Consider the following 26263-nt stretch of genomic DNA (forward strand, 5'->3'; position numbering starts at 1 on the left):
GAGCAGGCTGGTGGTTGGGGGAGGGAGTTGATAAACTCTAGGAGGGATGCAGGCGTTCCTCGGTACCCCAGGGCCTCCTCGGCCTCCCTCTGCCGGGCTCGGCGTGCGGCTAGACTAGGGGTGGGAGAGGAGGGCCGACGACCCCCCACCCCCAGCGCAGCTCCCTAGCGCCGCTGGGAGTCGGAGAACCCCGACTCGGGCCCAATCAGCAGGGAGGGGTGGGGCGGCCGGGCGGGGGCGGGGCCGGAGAGGGAGGAGTCGGGCGGGGGGCGCGGGGGGCGCGGGGGGCGCGAGGGGCGGGGAGGCTCGGGCTTGGCCGGCCCAGGCTGGCCAGGCGGTGGCGAAGGCGGCGGTGGCTGCCGGCATGGGCGATGGGGGCGCCGAGCGCGACCGCGGCCCCGCACGCCGGGAGTCGCGGAGCGGGCGCGGTGGGGACGGCGGCGGAGCAGAAGACTCGAGCGCTGATGGGGGCGGCCGCAGCCCCAGGGAGATTGCCGGGACCTCCGACTCCAGCCCTGCGGGCTCTAGGGAGAGCGGCGCCGACAGCGACGGGCAGCCGGGTCTCGGCGAGGCAGACCACTGCCGCCGCATCCTGGTGAGAGGTAAGGAGACGGCTCGAAGCCCTGGCCCACTGGATTCCCCTCCCTTCCCTCACCGGGGCCTCAGACCTTCCTGCAGCCTCCACCTCCCAAGTCCTATATTCATTCAGACGATCGTCGTCCAGTCATTCATTCAGCAAACATTATTTTGAGCGTCCATTGTGTGCTGGACATTGAGCTGAGTGCAGGGGACAAAGCGGCGAGCGGTACGGAAGAGATCCCCGTTTCACTGCCTTGAGATACTCAGCTCTCCAGTCTCACCCGGGCTGGTTACCGTGGCGGGGGCCAAGATGCGAGGGCGGGATGCGGAGAGCCGAGTCCCCGCCCCGCGGCCCTCGCGGCGGGTGCGGAGAAAAGCGTCACGAGCGCTCCGCGGGGTCAGGGCGAGGATGGACCAGCGCCCGGAACCGCGGGAAGAGAAGGCCCGGGCTCCGCTCAGCTGCCGGGGGCCTCCCAGCCCCCTGCCCAGCACAGCTTCCCGGTCCGGGCCTCGCAGGCGCACGGGCTGCTCCCGGGAGACGGCACCAGAATGCAGAGGGCGGCGTGCGCCGCGCTCGCCCGCCCGGGCTTCGCTCTCGCGGTTCCCACTTCCTCGCGGCGCCTGGGCCCAGCCGGCTCTCGGCGCGGCCTTCTCATGGCCTGGCTTCTCGCGTCTCTCCGATTCTCCCTCACCCTTTGCCCTCCTCTCTTCTTTCCCGGCCATTTCCCTCCGCCGAGCTCGCCTTCCCCGCCTTCCCTTCCTGCAAGAGTCCGAGTGCCCGGCTCTGCCTGGCTTCCTCGCTGCGAGGCTGAGGCTTCCCGACCCCCAAAGCCAGCCTCACGCCCAGCTCTAGGCTCGCCTTTCGCCGGATCCGGGCCTCGCCTAGCGAGATAGGAGAAGAAAGGAGATTCCGAGGTCTTGCCTTAAGCCCGTCCCTAGGCCGTGGCGAAGCCCGAGGTCTGTTTCCCCCACCATCCCAGAGTCCCAGACTGGGAGACCCAGTGGAAAGAGGCCACTCGAGGGTAACAGCTGCCCCCGGTTCCTCCCGGTGCCTTTTTCTTGCCCCTTCCTTTTGATCGCTTCTCTTGGCGAGCCTAAAGGCCTAGAAAGAAATCAGCCGGAGCTGATTTCCTCGGCCACCGCCTAGGGAAGGGAAACCAGCACCAGGACCCCCGAGTTTGATCTGGGCTGGGCGGTGTGTGAGCTACCCGCACACACAGACTGAAACACCTTGGCCTGGTCGCTCACAGCTTCCCCACAGCTGCTGAGTCTGGGTGACTCTGGGAATGGGGGCTAAGGTACAGCATGGAGGCAGCCCAGTGTGAAGTTGCCTGATGACCATCCTGGACACAGACTCGGGGACCATGGTCTTCAGGAAACACAGCAAGCTCCAGGCCAGGTATAGTCACTCAGTGCCGTTCTGGGTCAGGCTTTGGGGGTCAAAGGACAGAGCATGGGGAGGTGGTCCCCAACCAAAAGGGATTCCAACAGGTGTGTGGACCTCTTGGGCACTCGGGATTAAATTAGATCTATTCCATAGACTGTGGGGTGTCCTGTGTACAAGGCGTTAGCAGCCAGTTTGGAGTTCCCTTAAGGAAATCTGCAAGGCTTCCAGAAACAGAGAAATCAGCCTCCTAAGCCCACATTAAGGACACTCACCACCTCACACTCCATCTGTGGGTTTTTCATTTCCTTCTGCCTGAACAGTTGTGGTTCTGTGCCCACCTACCATCCCTTCTGCTTTAACTCCGTGCAGATGGAATAGATTTTGTGTCTGCATGTGATGACAGATAACTCCAGGTGTTGACTCATAGAAGGTAGAATCAAAAATGATGCCCTCCAAGAGACAACCCACTCCAGGAGCAACCCATGGACCCCTGCTGGATGTGGGACAGCTAGTGTGCACTGTCAGGTGTACTTTTCCAAATTCCTGTAGGCAATGCAGCAGTGCCATTACACTTAGACAACATAATGAAAAGAGAGTACAGAGGAGGTATTTATTCACTTAAGAGAAACACACCTGTGGTGGATCCATGTCAATGTATGACAAAACCACTACAATATTGTAAAGTAATTAGCCTCCAATTAAAATAAATAAATTTATATTAAAAAATTTAAAAAAGAAAGAAATAAAAGGTAAATGCAGGGCCCGCATAAATCTCTCTGTCCTTTTCCATTTAACGACAAGGAGGTTATTACAGGCTTCAGATACCAGGGATGTCATTGACCGCTAATCCCTCCTAGCCAGGGTCACCTGCGTCACTCCAGGCTCCACTGGGCCCAGGGCAGAGGCTCTGTCAGATGAAAGGCCCTGCACTGGTGAAAGGAAGTCTGCAGCACCCTGGTCCCTTGACGAATGTCTCTCCATTGTGCTCTAAGCAGACAGTACATTTCGCCCTTGACCTCCGAGGATCTATCCTCCCAAAGTACCCGTGGAGGAAACTATAAAATGGGGGAGAGTAGGCAGTTAGCGTGTCTGTTGTTAAGTTGCTGACGGGGTGAAGATTCTGGGAAAGAGCCCCACTCTCTCTGAGTCTTTTTTTCTGCCTCCTTCCCACTCTGCCCTTGCTCCCTTGAGGGCTCCACCCCAAGGTAGCAGATCTGTTGAGGGAGTCCCAAGATGCAGAGGAATAAGAGAAAGGCCTGGTGCTGGAATTATGTGAAGCTGATTTGGAATACAAGTCTTACAGCCTTTTGAACTTGAACTAGTTTCTTTGCCTCTCTGTGACCCAGTTTCCTCATCTGTACGAAGAAAGTTTAGCTCTTCCCTTGAGTGCCTGTGCTCAGGGTCAGAGATATTGTCCATAAAACTGCAAACAAGTAGCGGGATCTCCATAAATATTCTGTGGAATGAGAGGGGTAGGAGCTCCAAGGAGACTAAAGCTGCTTCAGGCCGTGGGCCTCCTTCCTCAGAGGCCTCCCCCACTGCAACCCCTGGCCCCAGAGGCTATGTAAGCGTTCAGAGGTGAGCAGCCAAGGGCATGAGGACTGGCTGATGAAAGGAGGCCCAGTGCCACCTTGCAGACCACACAGTGCGGCCTTCCCCAATCCCCTTCGAGGAACCCTCGCACAACCAATCACTGAAGTTTCCCTGCCTCTGCAAAATGTGGGTCAGGGAGCCAGGGAGGCCGACCTACTACATCCCCTGCCTCAAAATGGAGGCCGCTTCATGCCACACACGGGCACAAGCAAGGCACCGAGATGACAGGGGTGTGCACACAACAGGCACCCCAGACACTCCACTGAGGACACAGCTAGGCTTCCACAGGGGCCCTAAAGCCACCTCGGCTGCCCCACACCTCTGCGTGCACAGCCTGTTGACTGGTGAGGGAAAGGGGTGGGAGATCCTTTTGTTTTATATTAACATTTGGAAAAGACAAGCCATGGGCAGGAAGCAGGTGGAAAGAAAGCTGCAGCTCCCAGTTCGCTGCAGCCTGAGTGGTACTGCCTTTTCTGTGGAGCTGGGATCCCTGCAATCAAAAGAGGGGGAACAAGTCTCACCCCAAACCTCACAATCCATGCTCAAATCTGCACACTCAGATGCACTTAGGTGATTCTCAAATGGACTCAGAGTCAATTCAGCCACACTTCTGGACAGATCCGGGAATGGCTGTCCACCAGCCTCACCCACCCAGCAGATGTTATGAACAATGCCTAGTGCTGGTCCCAGTTCACCCAAAGCATCCCTCTGATCTGCCAGTCTCAAAACCCCAGTCGGGCCTCCTCAGCTCTGCACTACCACCTAGGCCTGAGTCAGGCAGAGTTCAGAGGTGCCCCCGATGCACTCCCACACCTTGAGACCTGTGACACCCTGGGCCTGACTCAGCACCCCTCCATCTGGTAACAGGAGGACAGGAAAACTGTGGGAATCCTCGGACTGAGTGAATGACTACCGCCCTCACCCCTGCAGCACCAACACCCACTAGCAGAAATGCTTTCACCTGGGATCCTAATGGATGTGCCCAGGGCCTCTGGCTGTGGCTGAACAATTTCCACTGTGGATGTGAGTCTGGGGCAAGGGGTGATTGAATTTAGCGGGGTCTAGCCCCCTGAGAATTGAGGGCAGTGCCAGACCCACGCTGCAGAAATGTATTGGAAATAGCACAATGGCATACACCAGGCAGAGCCTTGGACGCTGCAGACATGTTTGAGGATGCTGGGCAAGGGGCCAAGACTTTTGGGAGCTTGAGCTAGTAGCAACCCTGGGAACAGACAAACCCCTTCTGCAGCCAGGTCTGGGCTCAGCGTTGACTGGCATCACCAGCTTTCCAGTTGGATTTAGAGCAGTCCCTGGACCCAGGATGACTAGACCTGGACCTAGCGTCCTCACTCCCCCCCCCCATACAAGTCATGGCAGCTCCACGAGGGCACACCTGCCACCCCCCACCCCCATGGGGTGTCTTGGCAATGGAGTCAGTGACCCAGAGTGTATTGGAAGGAGCCGCTGGATTGCAAGTCCCTGTGTCTGGGCCCTCCGCGCACTAGACCTTGGGACTGGAGCCTCAACATAAGTCTGTTAAGAGATAACCGGGACCATTCCCCACAGCAGTGGTTGAAAGGTTTAAATGATTCATACAGGAGGTTGTGCTTTGGAGGTTTTGGTTTTAGTTTGGGAGCTTGTGGGGGAGTATTAGGTTTCTTTTTTATTTTCCTAGGATTGTTTTCGTTTTATGTTTGTTATGTTTTTCCTTTTGCTTTGTTTTTGGCGGAAGGACCCACATTCTCACGGCGGGTCTATGTGGACCCTATCATTTCGGGTCTTTATTTTTCACTTGATATGCATGCTCCCACCCCACCCGCAAGGCGCGCACACACCCAGAAGCAGACCCTACAGACAAAGGCGTCGTCTTGTTGGTGTGTCTTGCGTGCACACTTTCATTTTCTGGGAGCTGTGAAGGGCCTTCCGGGGCTCCTCGAAAGTGCTCCTCCAGCTAGTACTGCATCCCTGCGTGGTCTCTTGAGCTCGGGTGCCTGTGGACCCGCTGCCAGCATCCCGCGCGCAGCAGACACCCGTGCGCGCGCGCGCGCACCTGAATGGTCAGAGCTTCTAGGTGTCCCCCGGGTGACCCAGCCGGGCAGGGAGACTGGGACAGTGGGTGGGTACTGGGAACTGGAAGGGAGGGGGCGGGCTGCCGCAGCGTGCGTCCCTGGACCTTTGTTCCGCCGCACCAAACACGTTGAGGCTTCGCACAAACTGCGCACCCCCTGTGGCGAGACAGGGCTTCTAAGGCTCGCGTTGGCTCGACACCATTTCCTCAATTACCCCGACTCAAGTCTGGGGCCGAAGTAACCGACCCAAGCTCCCTCTCAGTTCGCTCTTTGATTTGTATTTTAAATGGGCGACGAGGTGGGGGACGGTATAGGAAACATATGAATTTTGTCTTTATTTCCTGTTTGCTTAGTATAAACTAAAGATCGGCCTGACCCTCCTCGGAAAGTGGGTAGCGGGTTACCGGCAGCACAGCCCGCGGAGTCGCGTACCCCAGTTTGAAAACCTCTGAGAGAGGTCGCCGGGGCGAGTGGGCCTACCCAGGGCTCCCCGGGACCCGGGTGGTCTGTGCGCCTGTTTTGCTCCACTCCGTCCGCATCCAGGAGGGAGGTTGGAGGGTCTCGGCTAGGGGTGCCAAGGTGGCAGTGGACACGGCAAAAAGGGGAGGCGGCGCCAGGACGAAATTTGGCCCACAAAGCCGAAGAGTGGGCGGACCTGGAAGAGCCCGGGTTGCGAGCGCGGCGGGTCAAGGGTGGGGCGGGGAGGGGGCGCGACTGTGAGACGCTACTGCTACCGCCAACCCCAGTAAAATCCCCCCACCCAAGTCACCCACGTGTTCCCATGATCTTGCCTTCGCTTGCTAGTTGACTGATTCCACAAACATTAACGAGTACCTACTATGTGCCAGTAGAGTAGGAAATGGCACCCCACTCCAGTATTCTTGCCTGGAAAACCCCATGGACAGAGGAGCCTGGTGGGCCACAGTCCACGGGGCCGCAAAGAGTCGGACATGACTGAGCGACTGAGCAAGTACGTGCCAAACCAACACGGTGGGGCTCCTGGCGCTGACAGCCAACCGAGAGACCATTTGGAAAGCGGGGACATGCGAGGTTCCTGGCCCGCCGGGGCGTCGGCAGGGCCTGGGTGGCGAGGGAGCGATGTAGGCGAAAAATTCAAGGAAGGAGGGTGCTGGAGCCGGGTCCCCTAGACGCCGCGCAGGGACCACGAGGAGATAGACACTGCCCCCGCCAAACCCTAGCGATCTCCCCAGACGCATTCCGTGTGCACACAGTAGGCACTCAGTAAATATCTGCCGAATGAATTATAGGAAGCAAAACCAACCTCGTGTTCCACCAGGTAGGAGGCCGCAATGCCCCTCCCCGGGAAGAACGTCTGTCCTGCAGTGACCTCCTTATTCTTTGAGGTTACAAAGGCGTTCCTTACATGAAACGGTGATGATGCCAGAGCACAGAATAATTGTTAAAATAGAAAGTTGACGGCGCCCTATTTTTGGAATTTTGTGCAATCGTCAACTTCGGGGGCCACTGAAATATAAAACCTGAAAAAGCTCAAATATGGTTCTTTTTACTCGTTTGGACCCCCAGGGCCGCGGAGGCAATCTGGAGGCAGCCAGCGTCTGGACGAGGAGGCCGGGCAAGAGCAGGGCCCGCAGGGCGGTAGTGAGTCTCCCGGTTCTCCGCAGCTGCTTGGGGGAGTTTCCGCTGCAGAGCCAACCAGGGAAATATTAAATCCGCTCCCCTTCTCCCCGCCCAATTCGCAGGCCTCCATTCCTTGGTTGGAGCTTGAAATAGCGGGGTAATTAAAGTTAGGTTTGTTGTGTTTTGTTTGTCCCACCGCCCTCCGCAGAGCTGTCGGCAGCCAGGGCTCGGCGGGTGGAAGACACCCAGAGAAGAACGTAAGACCACGCTCACAAAATAGATGGGAACAAAGCAGGTAGAGCATTTAAATTCAAAAAGCAAAACGGGAACTTCCCTGGTGGTCCAGTGGTTAATGCAGGGGGGGATACGGGTTCCACATGCCCGCTGGCCTGTGAAAAAACAAACCAAAACGTTTACAGAAACATTATTGTAACAAATTCAACAAAGACTTTTAAAATGGTCCACATGAAAAAAAAAATAAGAAAAATAAAGCAATATGGTCTCAAGGTTAAAAAAAAAAAAAAGGCGGTAGAAAGCTCCCAGAAATAGCCACCATTCCTAGTTTCAGGTGAGCTTCAGCAGATTTCTCCCCTCTTATATACACATTACATAAGCTGTCTTGTAACTTACCATTAAAAAATTTTTTTTCAACCCCCCCCCGCCCCGGGGTCATCTTTTCTGCCCAACCATTTCACACTGTTCCCTTTCTGCACAGTACTCCTTTGGAGGAGGAAAGCGGATTTTCGTATCTTCTAGAAGGATGTTCCTGTTGTTTTCCTCTGGTACATTGAAGCTTTGTAATTGTGAAAAAGTAAAACCAATCTAAATATCCAACAACAAGGGACTGGTTAAATAAAATTTTATTATAGCTGCATAATGTAGTACTATGTAGTTAAAAATAATGAAGCACTTCTAGATGGAAAGACATTTATTGAATAAATTTTATCAAATGAAAAACAGCAATTTGCAGAAAATCTTACTTTTGTAATATATAACTTACATATTAATTTTTTTTCAATTACTGGGTAAAGTTTTAGAGCTTGAAAAATGAACTTCCAATGCCCCGGTCTTTGAGCTCTTGAGTGTTTCCTAAAGATAAATTCCTAGCGGTGGAATTGCTGCTTCAGGTCAGAGCCGCAGGTGCACAGCCCTCAAGTGTCATAGTAAAGCTGCTCACTGATCTCTCCATTCAGAGCCTCCAGTCTTAATGTACAGTGATGAGATACTGTTATTTTATGATCTTTTCACTAAAAGCTTGATTGAAAACTCATGTGGAAAAAAAGAGTTACACTCTACAAGTTTTAAATGTGTTTCCTTTAATTTTAAAATAATAACTCATTTGATTCAAACATCAAAAAGTTGTTTTAAGTACACATGAGAAATCTCTTTCCCATCCTCCAATTCCCACTGGGCTCAAAGGCAGCCATTAGTTACTGCTTTCCAATATGTTATTCCAAATCATTTCTATGCTTCTGTCAGCCAGTCCATTATTTTTTCTTCCTTTTGCTTGTTATGCATATGGTGGTATCTATATATATTTTCCTGCACCTTGCTAATTTCACTTGCCAGGATATAAAGAACTTCTGTTAGTTTTTTACAAATGGATAGTATTCCATTTCTAGAGACTGGGTAGACCATAATGTATGTTATACCACCTGTGCCCTAATGGTAGACATCTAGCTTTTTTCTTATTTTCTGTTATTACATACAATGCTACATTAAATATGCTTGTTCCTTGGTCATTTCCACATGTATGGGTCTTATCTGTCAGAGAAGTTCCTGAAAGTAGGTTACTGGGTCAAAGAGTATCTGTGTTTGTAATTTGAAAGATAATGCCCAAGAGTCCTCAGTAAGATGGTACCTACTCCCCTTAGCAATGCCTGAAAGTGCTTGTATCCCCAAGTCTTGCTATCACAGGTCACACTTTTTATCTTGATAGATGTTAAATTGTTCTTTCAGAGGAAGAAAAGTTTAGCAATTTAGACCCCCACCTTTGCCCTCTCCCTATATCAGACATTATATATCTTACACATCTTTGCTAAGAAGTTTCTCACTGGCATTTTAATTTTTATTTCTTTGATTATCAGTGAAGTTGAGCATCTTTTCATGTTTATTGGCCAGTTGCACTTCTTCTGCTATCTATTAATTCATTTCATGTGACCATTTTAATTTTCAAATATTCCTTTCCTAGAAATTCTGTATTGTGGACAGTGGCTCATTGCTTTCAATATATGTTGCAATTTGGGGAGTTATAAATTGTCCTTTAATTTTTTTCTGATGTCTTTTGTTTTCTTAAGTATAAAATCTCTTTCTAATTACAAAATCAATCCATGCCGTTTTGCTATATCATGTAAAAGTTGCAAGTTCTTCATTTCCCCCACATAATACACTTCTACTCCCAAGATGCAATCTCCCAAACTTTCCCTAGATATTGAAAAACATAAATAAGTTATAGATTGCAAGAGTGAGGTTTTTTTTTGCAAACTTCTTTTCTTCATTTAATAGATACCTTTTGATTTAGAACTGCCTTATTATTTTTAACAGTGCATGATACTATATTGTGCAGATATAATAACATTTATTTAACCAATCCCTTGGTGATAGATATTTAGGATGGTTCTACTTTTTTCACAATTACAAACAATGCTTCAATGCTTTGTATCCTAATTTGAACAGACTTATTTAAAAGTCTCATTTATGAGACAATATGAAAAATATGAAAACAAGTGAGACATTTTATTATATTAAGGAATGGTTGTTAATGTTTCTAATTGTGACAGTAGTATTGTTATTGTTTTTTAAAGATACTTATAAAAGGATTTATAAAAAACATTTATAAAAATGTTTCTGGATGAAATGATATGGTGACTGGGATTTGCTTAAAATTATAGGGAGATAGAAGAGCTAGGATTGTTACTGAGTTTATAATCGTTGAAGCTGGAGGATAGGTATATCACAATTCATTATACTGTCTCTCTTTCTCTCTTTGTTCTCTCTTTTCTCTCTTTTTCTCTTATTTTATATGTTTGAAATTTCTCATGGTAAAAATTTTAAAATAATAAACATCATTTCACATATATCTGGTATGCATATAATTACAGAGTAAGTTCCTGGAAGTGAAATTTTAAAATCCAAGTATATACACTTAAAATTGTGATTGATATTTCTAAACACCAAAATGTACTAATTTATACTCCTGGAGATTGTGTATAAGTATACCATTTCTCCCCTACATCCTCCCAACCCAGGATGTACTTAGTCTTTTAGAGCAAACTCTTTTCAAGTGAAAAAAAATCTTATTTTATTGATGTTTATGATTACTAGTCAGGTTAAGTGTATTTTCATATACTTATTTTTCATGTTTATTTCCTCTTCTGTGAATTTTTCATTCATATGCTTAGCCATTTCTCTATTGGCTTACTCATTGTTTTTTTATAGTTGTAAACTATTTGTAGACTACATAAATAAATAACATATATGTAACATATGTAAGCATACAAATATACACATATTTTAGTATATTTATATAGAAAGAAAATGATCCCTTTTTCTGTGACATGTGTGGCAAACATCCCCAGATCTTTTTCATTCCTTTTTTTTTCTTTTTCTTTTTTAACCTTACTGTGAGTTGGGTTTTTTGGGGGTTTTTTTGACTCAAATTTTTTGGGCTTCTATGTTTTAGTTCTCAACTAGAAAGTTCTCCAACCAAAGGTAGCATATGATGTATATGTTATATATAGAATACCCTTAAAATTTTTGTTACAAAAATTCAGTATATGTTACAATTTTTGAGTTTATAATTTGTCTTTTATTTTTCTTTCTCATGTCTTTTCATTTCTGAAGTATAAAATATTCTTTTAATTATAAAACCAATTCAGGCTGAAATGAAGCGAAAGTTGAAAACTCTTCATTTACCCCACCCAAGGCACTTCACTCCCAAGATATAACCTCCTAGACTTACTTGAGTAATTGAAAACATAAATATGTAAGTTATATATTACAAAAGTGGGATTTTTTTGCACACTGCTAAAAAAGTCTGTTTGCAGACTGTGACAGTCTTTGCAACAAAGCAAATAATAAAGAAGTACATGAAGTAAGATGGGGGAAATCTTTCCTTCCTTACCAGCTTCCCCTCCACAGAGTAAACAGAAAAGAGAGGTGTCCATCCTGCCAGATTTAATTCTATATAGGTATAAGCACATGCGCACACACATACACAGTTTACTTTTACCTTTTGTTCTTTATAAAGCTGGACTTGTACACATGAACTTGTTTTCACGTAGCAGTATATAATGGACACCCATTCAGGTCAGTATATGAAGATGGACCTCATTCTTGTTAATGTCTACATAACAACCAAAGGCATGACTCTACTGTGGCTTCATCAACAGTGTTGCTATTGATAAACATTCAGTTTTTCCTCTCCTCAACCCCTTCTTAAAAACTGCTACAAACAGTGGCTCTTTATGAAATATACAATATTTCTCTTGGGTAGAAACCTCTGTAAATTTTCTGAAACAAAAGAACTATACATTTTTAAATTTAGCTAGGCATTGTGAAATTTTCCTTCAAGAAAAACTTTTCCTATATTAACCTGTATTCTCACCAATAGAGCTTGAGAAAACCTATTTTCCCTCACTTTTGCCAGTACAATATTCCCAGTCTGATAAAGTATCTGAAAAAAATGTATCTCTTTTCTATTCTAACTTTCATTTTCTCTAAGTCCCTCTGAGCGTATTTTTTCATATTTATTAGCCACTAGTATTTCTTCTTCTCTGAGTAACCCTTTCATATAATTTGTTCAGTTTCCTACTGGACTGCTTGACTTTATTCATTAGACTATAAAGGCTGTGTGTGTACTAGACATTAAGACTGTTATGCATGTATTATTAATATTATCCCAATCTGTCACTTTTCTCTTAACTGTCTCTCATCCTGCAGCAGTTTTTTTCTCTAGGTGCTCAAATCTGTTATTTATTTTTAAAAATTCATCAGTGTTTTTATTCTGCTTTCAGAGATTTATTTATTACATCTAAAGTTTTAATCCATCATGTATATATTTTTGCATGCAGTGTGAGATAAATGACTTTATTCCAGATGATGCAGTAACTGTCCAAAAGCCAGGTCTTGAGTAATCTTGTCTTTCCTCCAACTAATTTGAAATTTCATCTTGATAATATCACAATTCCTCATATAGGCATGGATTTGTTTCATAACTCGTGTGCCAGCATCACCAATTTAGTTGCTGTAGATTTGTAATATATTTTGCTGTGACGGTAATGCAAGAATTCTCTCCTCTTGCATGTTTTTTCTCAACTGTTCTTCCATTTTCAATATTTCTAGTAAACTGGAGAATGAAGTTTTTTTATAAGGAATTTTCATAGTGATTACATTTCATTTGTAGTTTAAGGCAGAAAGGACTTTGTTACATTTAAAAATCAATATGTTAACAGCTTATCGTGTAAAGGGACTACCTGGGTGCTACCTGAATGAAGTCCTGGTAGGACTTTGAGGGGGTCTACTGGGAGAGGTAGTGGGAGAGGGTCACTTTTGGTGCTGGAGGTCAAGAGCATTAGCTATCTGTAATCAGGCAAGAGTCACCACTCTCCCATGGCAATCGATCTTTGGGTGGAATCCACTCTCCCTGGTACCCCTGAGGCTCACCCCTCTTTGAGGAGACCTGAAGAACACCAAAACTCAACCTTCATTACACTTAGACTCATGCCTTTCACCCCAACAAGACCCTACCCACCTAGAGGCTCTGGAATTACTGTCCCTCCTTCCTGGTGCCACTCAGCCCCCGCAACTCCACCTAGAAAAGCAACAGTTCAGGAAAGAGGGCTCTGTCAGTAGGAGGGACTAGATTTTGCTGCAGAGACAACCTCAAATCTCAGAGGTTTAACCAAGAAATATATTTCTAAGTCACTTGATAAGTCCATCACAAGTGGGCAGGGACTTGTCTTGGTACTCAGAAACCCAGGCTGATAAAGCTCCAGCTTGGCTTCTGCCTCTGTGACCATCCCGGTAGAGGGAAGGGGAGGTGGGAAATCAAGACCTGGCTTTTGACATGTTCCCTGAAAGTGACTGCATCCCTTCCTCTTGACTAAAGCAAATCATGTGGCCGTATCTGATTACAAAGGGCAGAAAATGAATGCAATCCTACCACGTGCCCGGAAGGAATTGGAAATACTGGCGAGCAGCATCCCTGGTTTTTCCATTAGCTTGACTTTGATGAGTGGTCTCCTCTGCTGGTCCTAGCTAAAACAGCAAGCACAGAAACACTGACTATTGGATGTTAGCTATTTGGAGAAGGTAAGAAATATCCCGTTGTTTTATTTTCTTCACAGTATTTATCATACCTTACATGTTAGGTTTTTGGGGTTTGTATTGGTTTGGTTTTGTTTATCTGCACTGGGTCTTCCTTGGGGTATGTGGGCTTCTGTAGTTGCAGTACTCAGGCTTAGTTGCTCTACGGCACATGAGATCTTAGTTCCCTGACCAGGGATCCAACCCACATCCCCTGCACAGGAAGACAGCATTCTTAGCCACTGGACCACCAGGGAAGTCTCTACATATTGATTTTCTAATTTATTATCTGTCTTTCTCCCCAGAACAAGGTCTGTGGGAAAGGGACTTTGTCAAATTTGCTCATTTCTAGATCCTCAGATACAAGAATACTATTTGGCACATAGTAGGCATTTATTACAGCTTTCCTGGTGACTCAGACAGTAAATAATCTATCTGCAATGCAAGAGACCCGGGTTCAATCCCTGGGTCAGGAAGATCCCCTGGAGAAGAGAATGGCAACCCACTCCAGTATTCTTGCCTGGAGAATCCCACGGATAGAGGAGCCTAGCAGGCAGGCTACAGTCCATGAGGTTGCAGAGTCGGACCGACTGAGTGACTAACACACGCAGGCATTTTTAAAATTTATGTTGGATGGTTGAATATACACAGTTGTTTTATTTACATAAATGGGATAGTACTACTTACTTTCTTTCACTTAATGTCAGTTTATATGGATACTGCCTCATTCTTTTAGCTACATGGTATTTTATAAAATATGAATGGCATGAATGTATCACAATTTGTTCATCTGTATCCCTTATGGGGAACACTCAGGGTGCTTTCAAATTTTCAACATTTTGAACAACGCAACAGCAAACATCCTTATGTATACCTTGGAGCACATGAGTCTGTGCTTAAAATAAAATTGCTGGGGCAATAGTTATGTGCTTCTATAAACTTGACAAATGCGGCCTTGAAAGACTGTGACAATTTATGGTCCTACCAGCAGTTAATGGGAGTGTGGAATCACCAACAGTGCATCTTTGCTTTATTAATCATCTACTAATGCTGCCATTGCCAACCCACTCCAGTGCTCTTGCCTGGAAAATCTCATGGACAGAGGAGCCTGGTAGGCTGCAGTCCATGGGGTCACCAAGAGTTGGACACAACTGAGCAACTTCACTTTCACTTTTCACTTTCATGCATTGGAGAAGGAAATGGCAACCCACTCCAGTGTTCTTGCCAGGAGAATCCCAGGGATGGGGGAGCCTGGTGGGCTGCCATCTACGGGGTTGCGCAGAGTCAGACATGGCTGAAGGGACTTAGCAGCAGCAGCAGCAGCAATGTCTCTCCAATCTTATGAGAGATAAAAAATTATCCATTGTTGCTTGGACTTGCATTATCCTGGTTACTGTGAAGCTGTGTTCATCTTTTCACATATTTATTGGCCATTTGGATATCTTTTCTGTGAATGGCTCACAAAAATTACTTGACCATTTTTTCTATTAGACTATTGCCCCTTTTTAAAATAATTGCTCTTAATTGTATTTTATATAGTCTGGATATTATTTCTTTGCCTTTTAAAAAAGATTTTCAATTGTGTATTTTGTATTTTATCTTGGTTTTGATGCTTTTGTCATATAAAGTTTTTACATTTAATATAGTTGAATACATCCTTTGTTTTTCCTTTACAGTCCAGATTTGCATATTGCTTGGAAAACTCTTCCCAAGCTTAGGATTATAAAAATAGCTTTTTATATTTTCTTGTAATGCCTTCATCATTTTATAGTCTACAGTTTGCTCTCTATTCCATTTGAAACATTGTTCTTTATGGTGTGAGACATGAATTTAATGTAATTTTATTCCAAATGGATAATTTATGGTCCTCAATCTACTTAACTGCATTGAGAGACTAAATACTGTCAGTATGATCTTGGGTAGGTACTTATAACGTGTTCCTCCATTTCCCCATCTCTAAAATGGGGATAATCACAATACCAACTTCACTGAGACATGGGGAAGGTTTAAGCACTTAAAAACGGTGCCTGGCCCAGAGCATGCGTTGCAGAGGTGTCAGCTATTACTATGAGCAGCCAAGGCTACTAAAGCTTCTGACCACATTGCAAACTCTTGCTGTGCACGCCCTCTGGAGAGGGGTGGAGTTCCTGCAACCTTGGAGCCTTGCTTTGTTACCCGTGCTTGATCAGGGCTGCCTTGAGTTGGTCAGTTTCCCATTGACACTAATCTTCCTTCATAATGGCAAATTACTGTTAGTTTAGCTTTATTATTATCAACAGCATGTGTTGGGTGAGGTTTGGTAAATCCCAGGTGGCACAGTGGTAAAAAATCTGCCTGCCAAGGCAGGAGACACAGGAGATGTGGGTTTGATCCCTGGGTTGGGAAGATCCCCTGGAGTAGGAAATGACACCCAACTCCAGTGTTCTTTCCTGAAGAATCCCATGTACAGAGGAACCTGGTGGGCTGTGGTCCATGTGGTCGCAAAGAGTCGGACATGAGCACACACATGGAATATGATGCTTCATATTTCCACACTCTAATTTTTGACAAACTTTTCTAATAACTAGATTTGAAGCCATCAGTGTGTGTGATTCAAACATGGATCATCTTTGCCCCTATACTTAAGGCTGATGTATATATTTATAATTCGTCCCCCCCACCTCCATGAAATTTTGCTTTAGCTGAGTTTCTTTAAGTGGGACTATCTGGCAAATGTTAGCTCCACGTTTTTCAATCTCTCTTAAGTAGGCTTCAAAATATTGGATATGCCATGCATGGATGACATTGGCCCAGGGACCAGGAGGGTGGCCTTGCTGTTCAGGACTCAGCACACAGGGAGTGGCAGAAATTCCCCCTCTGGAAGGCATCCCAGCAGCTTGATGTGGTGGCAGTAGTCCTCAGGCTCCTCCTGGGGATCCCAGCTCCACCCCACACCAGCGAGCCTCTTCAGGGACCCCAGGAGAGTCTGTGGATAGAGAGAGTACCCATGCATACTACACACACACACACACACACACAGGACTTAAGACCTGGCTCTGGACATCTCCTCCAGTAAGCCTTATCTGATTGATCAAATCCAATTCTAAACCATCCTTTCCTCTGCACTTAAGGACTTGATATTTTCTCTTTACATTTGTTTCTTATTCTGCCAAGGAAGAGAATCCTGGCTGGGGCAGAGTGAGTCCCTTCTGCCCAGGCTGGATGATAAACCTGACATTTGTACTGAGGCCCATTCACATACACAACATACTGCATTGGGTGATTGAGGAGGCTAGGCCCAGAGAGGGTAAGCAACTTGTCAGAGGTCACACAGCCAGGCCCACACCTGAGGAGCTTCCCATCAGATCATGCTACCTCTTTTTTTAAAAATTTATTTATTTATTGTATTTTTGGCTGCACTGGGTCTTCGTTGCTATGTGCAGGAGGCTACTCTCTAGTTGCAAAGCTCAGGCTCTCATCGTGATGGCTTCTCTTGATGTGGGGCACAGGCTCTAGGGTGCCCAGGCTTCAGTAGTTGTGGCCCACAGGCTTAGTTGCTCTGAGGCATATGGGATCTTTGTGAACCAGGGATCGAACGTGTGTCCCCCGCATTGGCAGACAGATTCTTAACCACTGGACTATCAGGGAAGTCCCACACAGCCTCTTATTAAGATGTTCATTGGTGGCTTACATCCTTAACTAGTGAACTAACTTGCCTCCTTTCACGACCCCTGCAGATGCCAAAGGAACCATCCGAGAAATTGTCCTGCCCAAGGGCCTGGACCTGGACCGGCCCAAACGGACCCGCACATCCTTCACGGCTGAGCAGCTCTACCGCCTGGAGATGGAGTTCCAGCGCTGCCAGTACGTGGTGGGCCGTGAGCGCACTGAGCTGGCCCGCCAGCTGAACCTCTCCGAGACCCAGGTAAAAGGGCAGGGCCAGGCCACTCCACTGCTACCCTGGCAGTCCAGGAGCGCCCTGGGGTGTGAGGCCCATGGGCTGCTGCCTGGAAACCCAGCTTTGGAGTTCAGACATCTATTAGGGAAAGGCTTAAAGTTACTGGTAAACCAGAGCAAATAAACACAGTGCTGACAAGAGAAAGTTGGCATTTGCCAGTGGGGGTGTTAGTGGGGCACTTCTGGATCCATCAGGCCCTTTGGATGGAATTTGGGGAAGGCCAGAGAGATAGGAGAGAGGGACATTCAAGATGCAGGGAGTGGCTTAAGGGGGTGTTTGTGGGTGCAGCAGGGAGCCTGCAGAAAGGCATGGGGCAGGGTTGGCTTGCTGGGAGCACAGGTTCAGAAAAGAGATGAGGCATTACAAATGGGGGTTGGGGAACTCTCATTTCCACATTCGGGGCCTTTTCCCATCCTCCCTTCATCCCAGTGAGCCTCAGAACCTCTTGTTGAAGAGAAAAGATCTGAACTCCCCCTTCACCCAGGTAGGGCCCAGCACTTAGCAGTGGTCTGTCTGACCCTAAGGGAAGACTTTTGTAAATGGAGCACCTATTCTGTGTGAATGGAGGCATTTCAGACTGGTTGTTGTTGTTGTTGTTCAGTCACTAAGTTGTGTCTGACTCTTTGAGACCTCATGGACTGCAGCATGCCGGGTTTCCCTGTCCTCCACTGTCTCCCAGAGTTTGCTTAGACTCATGTCCATTGAGTTGGTGGTGCTATCTAACCATCTCATCTTCTGTCACCCCCTTCTCCTGCCCTCAGTGTTTCCCAGCATCAGGGTCTTTTCCAGTGAGTTGGCTCTTTGCATCAGGTGGCTGACGTATTGGAGCTATATTATTCAAACTAATAGATCTAAATAATAATGATAGTAGTAGTGCAAAATTCCCTGGGGGTCATTGGTTAGGACTCCACACTTTCATTGCCGTGACCTGGGTTCAATCCCTGGTCTGGGAATTAAAATCCTGTAAGGGCGTGCAATGTGGTAAAAAAAAAAGTGATAGTAATAATAATAATACTTCCTCAATACTTATTGTGCCAAGGCACTGTTCCAAGTTAGTTATATTAGTTTGCTAACCCCTACAACCCTGTGACTGTAGCAACCAGTAATATCCTATTTTACCCATCAGGAGAGGTTATGCCCAAAGTCATACAACGAGTGAGTTCCAGAACTAGGATTTGGACAAGCAATCTGGCCCCTTTATGCTGCCTGTATACTGGGCAACCACACTGGAGCTTGTCAAAAAAAGACTCAGAGACTCTAAGTCTAGCTACAGGTAAAGAGCTTGAGGTACCAATAAATGTATCAAAAGGGCCAAACCAGGACATGTGAAGAGAAGAGGAGAGGAAGGAGAGGAGGAGGAAGCAGATCAGTCTGGGGAGGACTGGGGAGGCTCTTCTCACACCCCCTGGCCTTAGCACCCCCACCTCACCCTGCAGTGAGGTCAGGATCACGGCTGCTGGGAGGGGCTGCTGTCTTGCAAGCCGGGGCATCTCCCTCTGGCCTGTTTTCCTCCAGCTGCCCCTGTAAAGTCCCAAACAGCCCAGCAGATGGCCTGGGGCAGCTGGGCCCTCCCTCTAGCTGAGCTCAGCTGGACTGGACAGCCAGGCTCTGTTCAGGAGACCTGCAGTGGCCAGGTGGGACAGAGCTCGTAGAGGGAGTCAGGGAGACCCCGTCAGACCAGGGTCTGAGGTGTAGGCACAGGGTCCCTCCTCCTGTTTGGCCTAATTTCCCTTTGTCTCACGTAGTTTACCCCCAGCTCCCCTCCTCTGAAATTTTCTTCCCAAGGGCACCGCAGATGCCCAGGCCAGCAGCTCCTCCTCAGTCCTCATCCTTCCCTGCCCTGCCAGTACAGGCCACCTGTATCTGTTCTTTAAGGTCAAAGCCAAGTCCCTTCTCTTCCAGGAAGCCTTCCCTGAGGCTTCTTGACCTCACTGCAAGATCTGTTCCACATGGCTTGACCTGTAGAGTGTGGTGTTTGGGGTGTGTGTGTGTGTGTGTGTGTGTGTGTGTGTGTGTGTGGTGGGCACCAGGCTGTATTCATTTCCCCAAAACAAGAATGTATTTGAAGGGTACATCTGCTCTTCAGGCCTCCTTGGGGAGCCGAGCACACAACTGGGCACACAGTGGACCCTCAGAGAATCCTCAACTAACTGATTATTACTTACCAGCCTCCTTCCTCTTCCCCTGGTCCTGGGGTTTGGCCGACAATATACAGTGTTACTAACACTCACTGAGAGTTTTCCTGTGTGCCAGGCATTGTCTTAAGTGCTAGACGTGTTCTAACTCGTTTAGTCCTCACCACAAGCTCGTAGAACAGGTGTGAGGTTTTTCTTTTGACACTGTGTGGTGTGTTCCCACACCAACAGCAGCCAGTTCTCCAATACCAGCTGGGTGTCCAACAATACAACTCAATTCAGTTCTGACCTTAACTCCTGGAGGGAACACCCACGCTATAGGTTATGACCAACTATACAAGGCAGGTTCTCACACCCTCTCCTTAGGTTTGATAATTTGCTAGAATGACTCACAGAACTCAGGAAAACTCTTTACACTCTACTTACTTCTACAAATTTATTTATTATAAAGGATGCATGCATATATGCTGTGCTAGGTCATGTATGACTCCTTGTGACTGCTTGGACTGTAGCCCAGCAGGCTTTTCTGTCCATTGGGATTTTTCAGGCAAGAGTACTAGAGAGGAGTGCCATCTCCTGCTCCAAGGGATCTTCCCAACCCAAGGATGGAACCCACGTCTCTTGCATCTCCTGAATTGGCTAGGTGGATTCTTTACCCACTGAGCCATCAGGGAAACCCGATTATAAAGGATACAACTCAGAAATAGGCGTATAGAAGAGATGCATAGAACCAGGTATAGAGGGGAGAGTTCATGGAGGAAACGTCATTGTTCAAGAGTGTTTATAACCCAATCTCCAGCCCCACTGTGCTTCCTGAAGGGAAGGGAATGAAAGTTCCAACCCTCTAATTACAGGTCTGGTCTTTCTTTGACCAACCCCCATTCTAAAACTAGGGGTCCACCCTGAGTCACCTCATTAGCCTAAACTCAGATGTGCTCAAAGGGGGCTGGTTATGAACAACAAAAGCTCTGGACCAAGAACCAGGGACAAAAACTAAGTATACTTTTTTTTAGTACAACAGAATGGCTCTTTATTGTTTTTATATTAGAGAGAAGGAAACTGAGGCACACAGAAATTAAATAACATGCTCAAAATGTAAAGCAGGCACATTCATTAACTCATCTAATCTTAATAAAAAGTTAGCTTTCAGGACTTCCTGGAGGTCCAATGGTTAAGACTCCAAGCTTCCAATGTAGGGGGCATGGGTTTGATCCCAGCTCAGGGAACTAAGTTCCCATAGGCCACACGATGCAATCAAAACACTAAAAAAAAAAAAAAAAAAAAAAAGATGACTTTATGAGTCATATTATTCCCATTTCAGAAAGTTGAGCTCAGAGAGACTAATTAACTTGCCGAGTTTATATGGCTAGAATTTTGTGAATTCTCAGCATATTCACCCATGCATGTGTGTGCGTGCTCAGTCACTTAGTCGTTTCCAACTGTTTGTGACCCCATGGACTATAGTCTGCCAGGTCCCTCTGTGCATGGGATTTTCCTGGCAAGAATACTGGAGCAGGTTGCCATTTCCTCCTCCAGGGGATCTTCCCAACCAGGCATCAAAGCCAAGTCTCCTAGGTCTGCTGCATTGGCAGGTGGATTCTTTACCACTGGGAAGATATATTCACCCGTACTTTTGGGCAAATATATTATTGACTGCCTACTGCGTACCAGGTGCTGTTCTAGGGAGGCCCTCCCCTCCCTGTTACGCCCAGGACAGGACAGGACAGGAGCCCCTGTGAAAGCTCCCCGCGGTGTGTAGCACCCCGTTACTGCTGCCCCCTTTATACCTACTTGCCCTGTGTTTGGGGGAGCGGTCAGTCTCTCTCCTGCTACATCCTCAGGGTCCAGAGGGAAGGAACCACGACCTCTGAGTCTGTCCTCTCCCTCCAGGTGAGAGGTAGGAACAGAGAAGATGAGCAGTACACCTCACACCAAGTGTGGGCCCCAAGGATTTTGTGTTTGATTTCTGCCACAACCCAGGTATTTTTGTCCTTATCTTAAAGATGAGAACTGAAACTCAGGGGTCCCTTGGAGGCGGTGCCTGGCCTAGAACCCAGAAGGCTTCCCAGCAGGGGAAAGGATTACAGTGACGCATAGAGCCAGGTCCCCAAGGATCTGGCAGGACCTATTCCTGGAGCAGTCAAATTCCAGTGTGACTAACAGTCACATCCTTCAGCCAGGCTTGGCCGAGTCATCCTTCTTCCTTGACTGCCCTTCACTGATAGCAGCTTCAAATGTCACCTCTTTAGAGGGGCTGTGTTTGCCACCCCACTGATAAGACCCTGCCTCCCTGCCTCTCCTCTCGTTTTTGTGCCCCCTTTCTCTCCATCAGTGTCCCCGAAGTGCCAATCCACAGCTGTTGTCTGTACATACCAAGTTAATACAGAAATGGAGAGTACGTGTTTAGAAATATACGGAGCGGTTTTTCTAGTAACTCACTTTAATTGTATTTTACTAAAGTATTGGTCCACAACAGATTGGAAACATTAAAAAGTGACTCCTCACCACGAATCATTTGAGAGATGCTGCTCAAAGCACTTACTGCCACCAACAGCCACGCCTGTTTGCCTGTATTTGTTGTTTATCATCTGTCTCCCCCTCTACCCTGTCCACCCTACACGGCAAGGATCCTGCAGCCTAGAACAGTGCCTGGCACATGTGCTGTGGGTGCTAAGTAGCTTCAGTCATGTCCGACTCTTTGCGACCCCATGGACTGTAGTCCACCAGGCTTCTTTGTCCATGGAATTCTCTAGGCAAGAATACTGGAGTGGGTTGCCATGCCCTCCCTCCTCCAGGGAATCTTTCCAACCCAGAGACTGGATGCTCAGGCCACAGCTGCTGAATGCATGAGCCAGTGAGTGAATGCAGGAATCAACCTCAGGTAGATCCCCTAGCTCCCTGGTCACTTTCACTTATCGAAAAGCAATCCAATCCTGTTGAAAACACCCAACTCATACGTATTTCAAATCTTTTCTTCTCCCCCCTCCTCCACTCAGAGCAGGCATGACCCACTGCTGGAGGGATGTGCAGGGGAAGAGCCCTCCAGAGAGCCTCTAGAAAGGAGGGGGGAGTGTGCTACCCCTCCCCCACCGGGGTCAGGAGGGCAGGGAGGGTGGCACCTTCTGACCTGAGGAGCCCCATGGCCAGAGGCCTTGGCTGGAGGGTCGGTTGCTCCCACAGGGGGCCTGGTAGGCATCGCCCCAAGCAGCCTCAGCTCTGCCCTCGTCCTCTCCCAGGTATCAGCCTCCCGGCCCTGCTCCTCCTCCCCACCTCTCCTTCAAGTTGCAGCGTCCCTTCAGTCCTCCCAGGCTGGAGGACACCAGTGGGTCTCTCCATGTGTCTCTTTCCCAGCCCTCCACTCCATGGTCCCCTGCTGGCACCCTGCCCAGCCAACGGCCAGCCTTCCAGAACCTCCCAGCCAGGAGCAAGGGAGCCTCTCTGCTCCTTGGGACATGGATCTGGGTGCTGCAGCAATTGACAGGCTTGCCAACTGGGGAGCAACTGTCAGTCCCTCCTCCTTAGACACTTCAGGACTCCCAACATGCCTCCTTGGGGGAGCACCCTGTCTTTCCCCAGAGAGGGCAGAAAACCCCATCACCGTGAGGGGCCTGCAGAACTGACCACTGAGCTCACCTGCCCCCAGCCTTCCTTTCCTTCTACAGATGAGAGGGTTAGAGTGCTGGGTGCCAGGTGCCTGGTGCCTGGTGCTGACAGAGGGCAAGTTCTCCTTGTCTCATCAGCCTTGAGAAAGGTCTCTGCTCTTTGGTGGCTCCATTTAGGATGTGGGGTACTTGGCACCTCTCTGTCCCCAGTTTGGGGAATGAGGCCATTGGAAGTGTCCCTCACCATCCTGACACGTCCTCTTATATTCAGCGTCATGTTGAGAGGTGCTTTATAGGTGATGGGGTGGGAGGGGGTTGCCGAGAGGTTCAAATAGGGGGACGGCCAGATGGGCTAGGGAGCTCCCTTCAGAGGTGAGCTAGGGGCGGGGGGAGGTGAGACAGGAGGAAGTGGGGGTGGCTAAGAGTGAAAGGCGTGTGAGCCAAGAGGCGAACCTCATCTGTGCCCTCCCTCCATCCAGGAGTCAGGGTAGCAGTGGAGGGGTGCCCGTGATTTGGGGGGGCCAGGGTCTCTTGTTCCCCTAGCCAGGCTGATGGCGGGAAGATCCTGACGACAATCTGACTACTCTTCTTCCCTCTCTCACTGCACCCCTGCTCCCCCACTCCCTGTCCCCACTTTGCTCGCCGGTCCTCTCTCCCTCGCGGACTCCCCTCTCCTCAATCCGCCCCAAGGTGAAGGTCTGGTTCCAGAACCGTCGCACCAAGCAGAAGAAAGACCAGAGCAGAGACATGGAGAAGCGGGCGTCCTCCTCGGCGTCCAAGGCCTTCGCCACCTCCAATATCCTGCGACTGCTGGAGCACGGCCGGCTGCTGTCCGTGCCCAGGGCCCCCAACCTCCTGGCGCTGACCCCTGGCCCACCAGGCCTGCCTGCCGGCCACAGGGGCACCTCCTTGGGTGACCCCAGGAACTCCTCCCCACACCTCAACCCGCTGACCTCAGCCTCAGCATCGCCCCCACTGCCGCCCCCTCCACCGGCGCTCGGCTTTTCCACCGCCCCGCTCCTGGACCTGCCTGCTGGCTACGAACTGGGCTCCTCGGCCTTCGAGCCCTACAGCCGGTTGGATCAGAGAGTGGGCAGCCCCGGCGGCGGTAGCAAGAAGGCCAACGCTTAAGTCTCTACCCTCTGCGTGACACTGAGTCCCCAAGCACAGCACCACTCCTGCCTCCTGGGCCCAGAGGCAGAAGGGGCAGCCACACGCCCTGCCCCATCCACCCCCCAGCTCAAAGACTCTCCAGTGGACGGTGTTGGTCCCGCAGCTTGTGTGTGTGTGAGTGCAGTGTGTGTGCGTGTGCCTCTCACTAAAATAAAAGGAAAACAATGACAAGAAGGGAAATGGAGTCCCCACAGCATGCCACTGCCTCAATCCCCTCTCTTGCCCCTCCAGGGGAGGTAATCAGGCTACTGGTCTCCCTGACGGGAGAGGCAGAAGCTGGGGGCGTGTTCACAGCCAGGGAATCTGGTACCCACCTGACTCCTGCTCCCACCCCAGTGTTTCAACTCCCATGGTAGCACCATCCATGCCTTTGTTGGTTAGTGTTGCCCTTTGCAAACTTCTCTTTCAAACGTGGACTCTAGAGGTGGAATGTCAAGTCCTTGGAGAGGGTGACCAATGAAAGATGAGACAAGGATCCAGAAAGCCAGAGAAAGGGCATCACAGGTAAACCCAGGCAGGATCCCACATGCTTTAGAGAACCTGCCCATCACAAACACCCCAACTTGAAGCACTTTACAATTTTTTTCTTGCTTAAATAAGACATTTTTGTTTAACCTTTTAAATTTTGCAGTAATTGTAGACTTACAGGGAGTTGCAAAGATAGTCCAGAGAAATCTATGTACCCTACACCCAGTTTCTCCCAGTGGTTGCATCTTCCATTACTGCTGTATAGTATCAAAACTGGGAAACTGACATTGATTATGTGTGTGTGTGTGTGTGTGTGTGTGTAGTTCCATGTCACTTTATCATCTGCGTAAGATTCGTGAAACTACCACCACAAAGTTGATATAGAGCTGTTGACCACCTCAGAGATCTACCCTAGTGCTGCTCGTCAAAGTCACACCCACCCCCCACCCCAACCCAAGACAGTTCTTTGAAAGACTAGGAATTGTGAGAGGGACCAGGAACCTGAAATGGGTTCTCCTGTCCTAGGATGCAGGGTGAGATTTTGCCTCTGAGGAAGAAAAGGCAAGCACAGTCAGCTCCAGTCTCTCTGGGAAGTGTATTTGGTTTCAGATTGACTGCCCTGAGTCACCCAGAGAGGGAGGCTGGGAGACAGGGAGCCCTAGACAGCTGTGCTTCCCCATTCCCACGGTGGGGCAGTGTAGTTTGAGAAGGTGCTTAGAGATGCCAGGAAATCCTAAGTCTGGAAGGAGACATGCGGGTCACCGGAGCAGCCACCCCCTCGTGCCCGTGCTGCCTTGCCCAGCAGACTTGTGCTCACTCTCCCCCTCCCACCCCCCGCCACAGGGGACAACTTCTTTAGCCAGCAGGCATGAAGAGGGACCCTTCATTTGTACTTTCTGCCTTAGTCTGAAAAAGTCAGGGCAGACCTGCTGCCTGGGACCCTGGAGGTGAAATATAAGGTGAGACAGTGCGATCAGAGGGAGAGGTGAGCTGGTCCTCAGGGAACCCTCAGTATTGTGAGACAGAAAGGCTTATGAAGACACAAGTCTGATGAGCAACACAGGCTGAGCTCCTAGGGGCTCACAGCCCCAGGTGGCAATGAGACAACTCCACAAAACCTCATGACATAGGAAAGAGATCAGATGTGTGGTGAATCCACGGTGCTGGAGGATCCAGGGAAGGCTTCCTGTAGGAGGTGGCCCTGAAGCTGGCCCAAGAATGATCCTCTATAGATGTTTAAACAAAGATGACGATGGAATTTTGCAGGAGGAAGAGGTACCCAGAAGTAGTCAGGGCAAGGGGGCATGGGGCAGGGAGAAGGCATTTTGGGAAGACAGAAGACCTGAGGAGATGGCAGCCTGCTGGAAATGGGCTTTGTGGGGGATGGGGGGGCAGGGAGGGGTGAGCCCAGGAAG

At 48.7% G+C, this 26263-nt stretch overlaps 1 protein-coding gene across 1 annotated transcript; it reads left to right on the forward strand.

Moving 5' to 3' along the window:
* The first annotated feature begins 304 nt into the window (after positions 1 to 304).
* On the forward strand, positions 305 to 24560 carry VAX2 (ventral anterior homeobox 2). Its single transcript, XM_081587380.1, has 3 exons — positions 305 to 602; positions 17250 to 17437; positions 23898 to 24560. The coding sequence occupies exons 1-3, from the start codon at positions 365 to 367 to the stop codon at positions 24336 to 24338; spliced, it is 867 nt and encodes a 288-aa protein (XP_081443506.1). The 5' UTR covers positions 305 to 364; the 3' UTR covers positions 24339 to 24560.
* Positions 24561 to 26263: the final 1703 nt, after the last annotated feature.

Source organism: Giraffa tippelskirchi, chromosome 4 (genome assembly GCF_054371585.1).
Source record: "Giraffa tippelskirchi isolate mGirTip1 chromosome 4, T2T-mGirTip1v1.2.pri, whole genome shotgun sequence".
In the NCBI taxonomy this organism is placed as follows: Eukaryota; Metazoa; Chordata; class Mammalia; order Artiodactyla; family Giraffidae; genus Giraffa; species Giraffa tippelskirchi.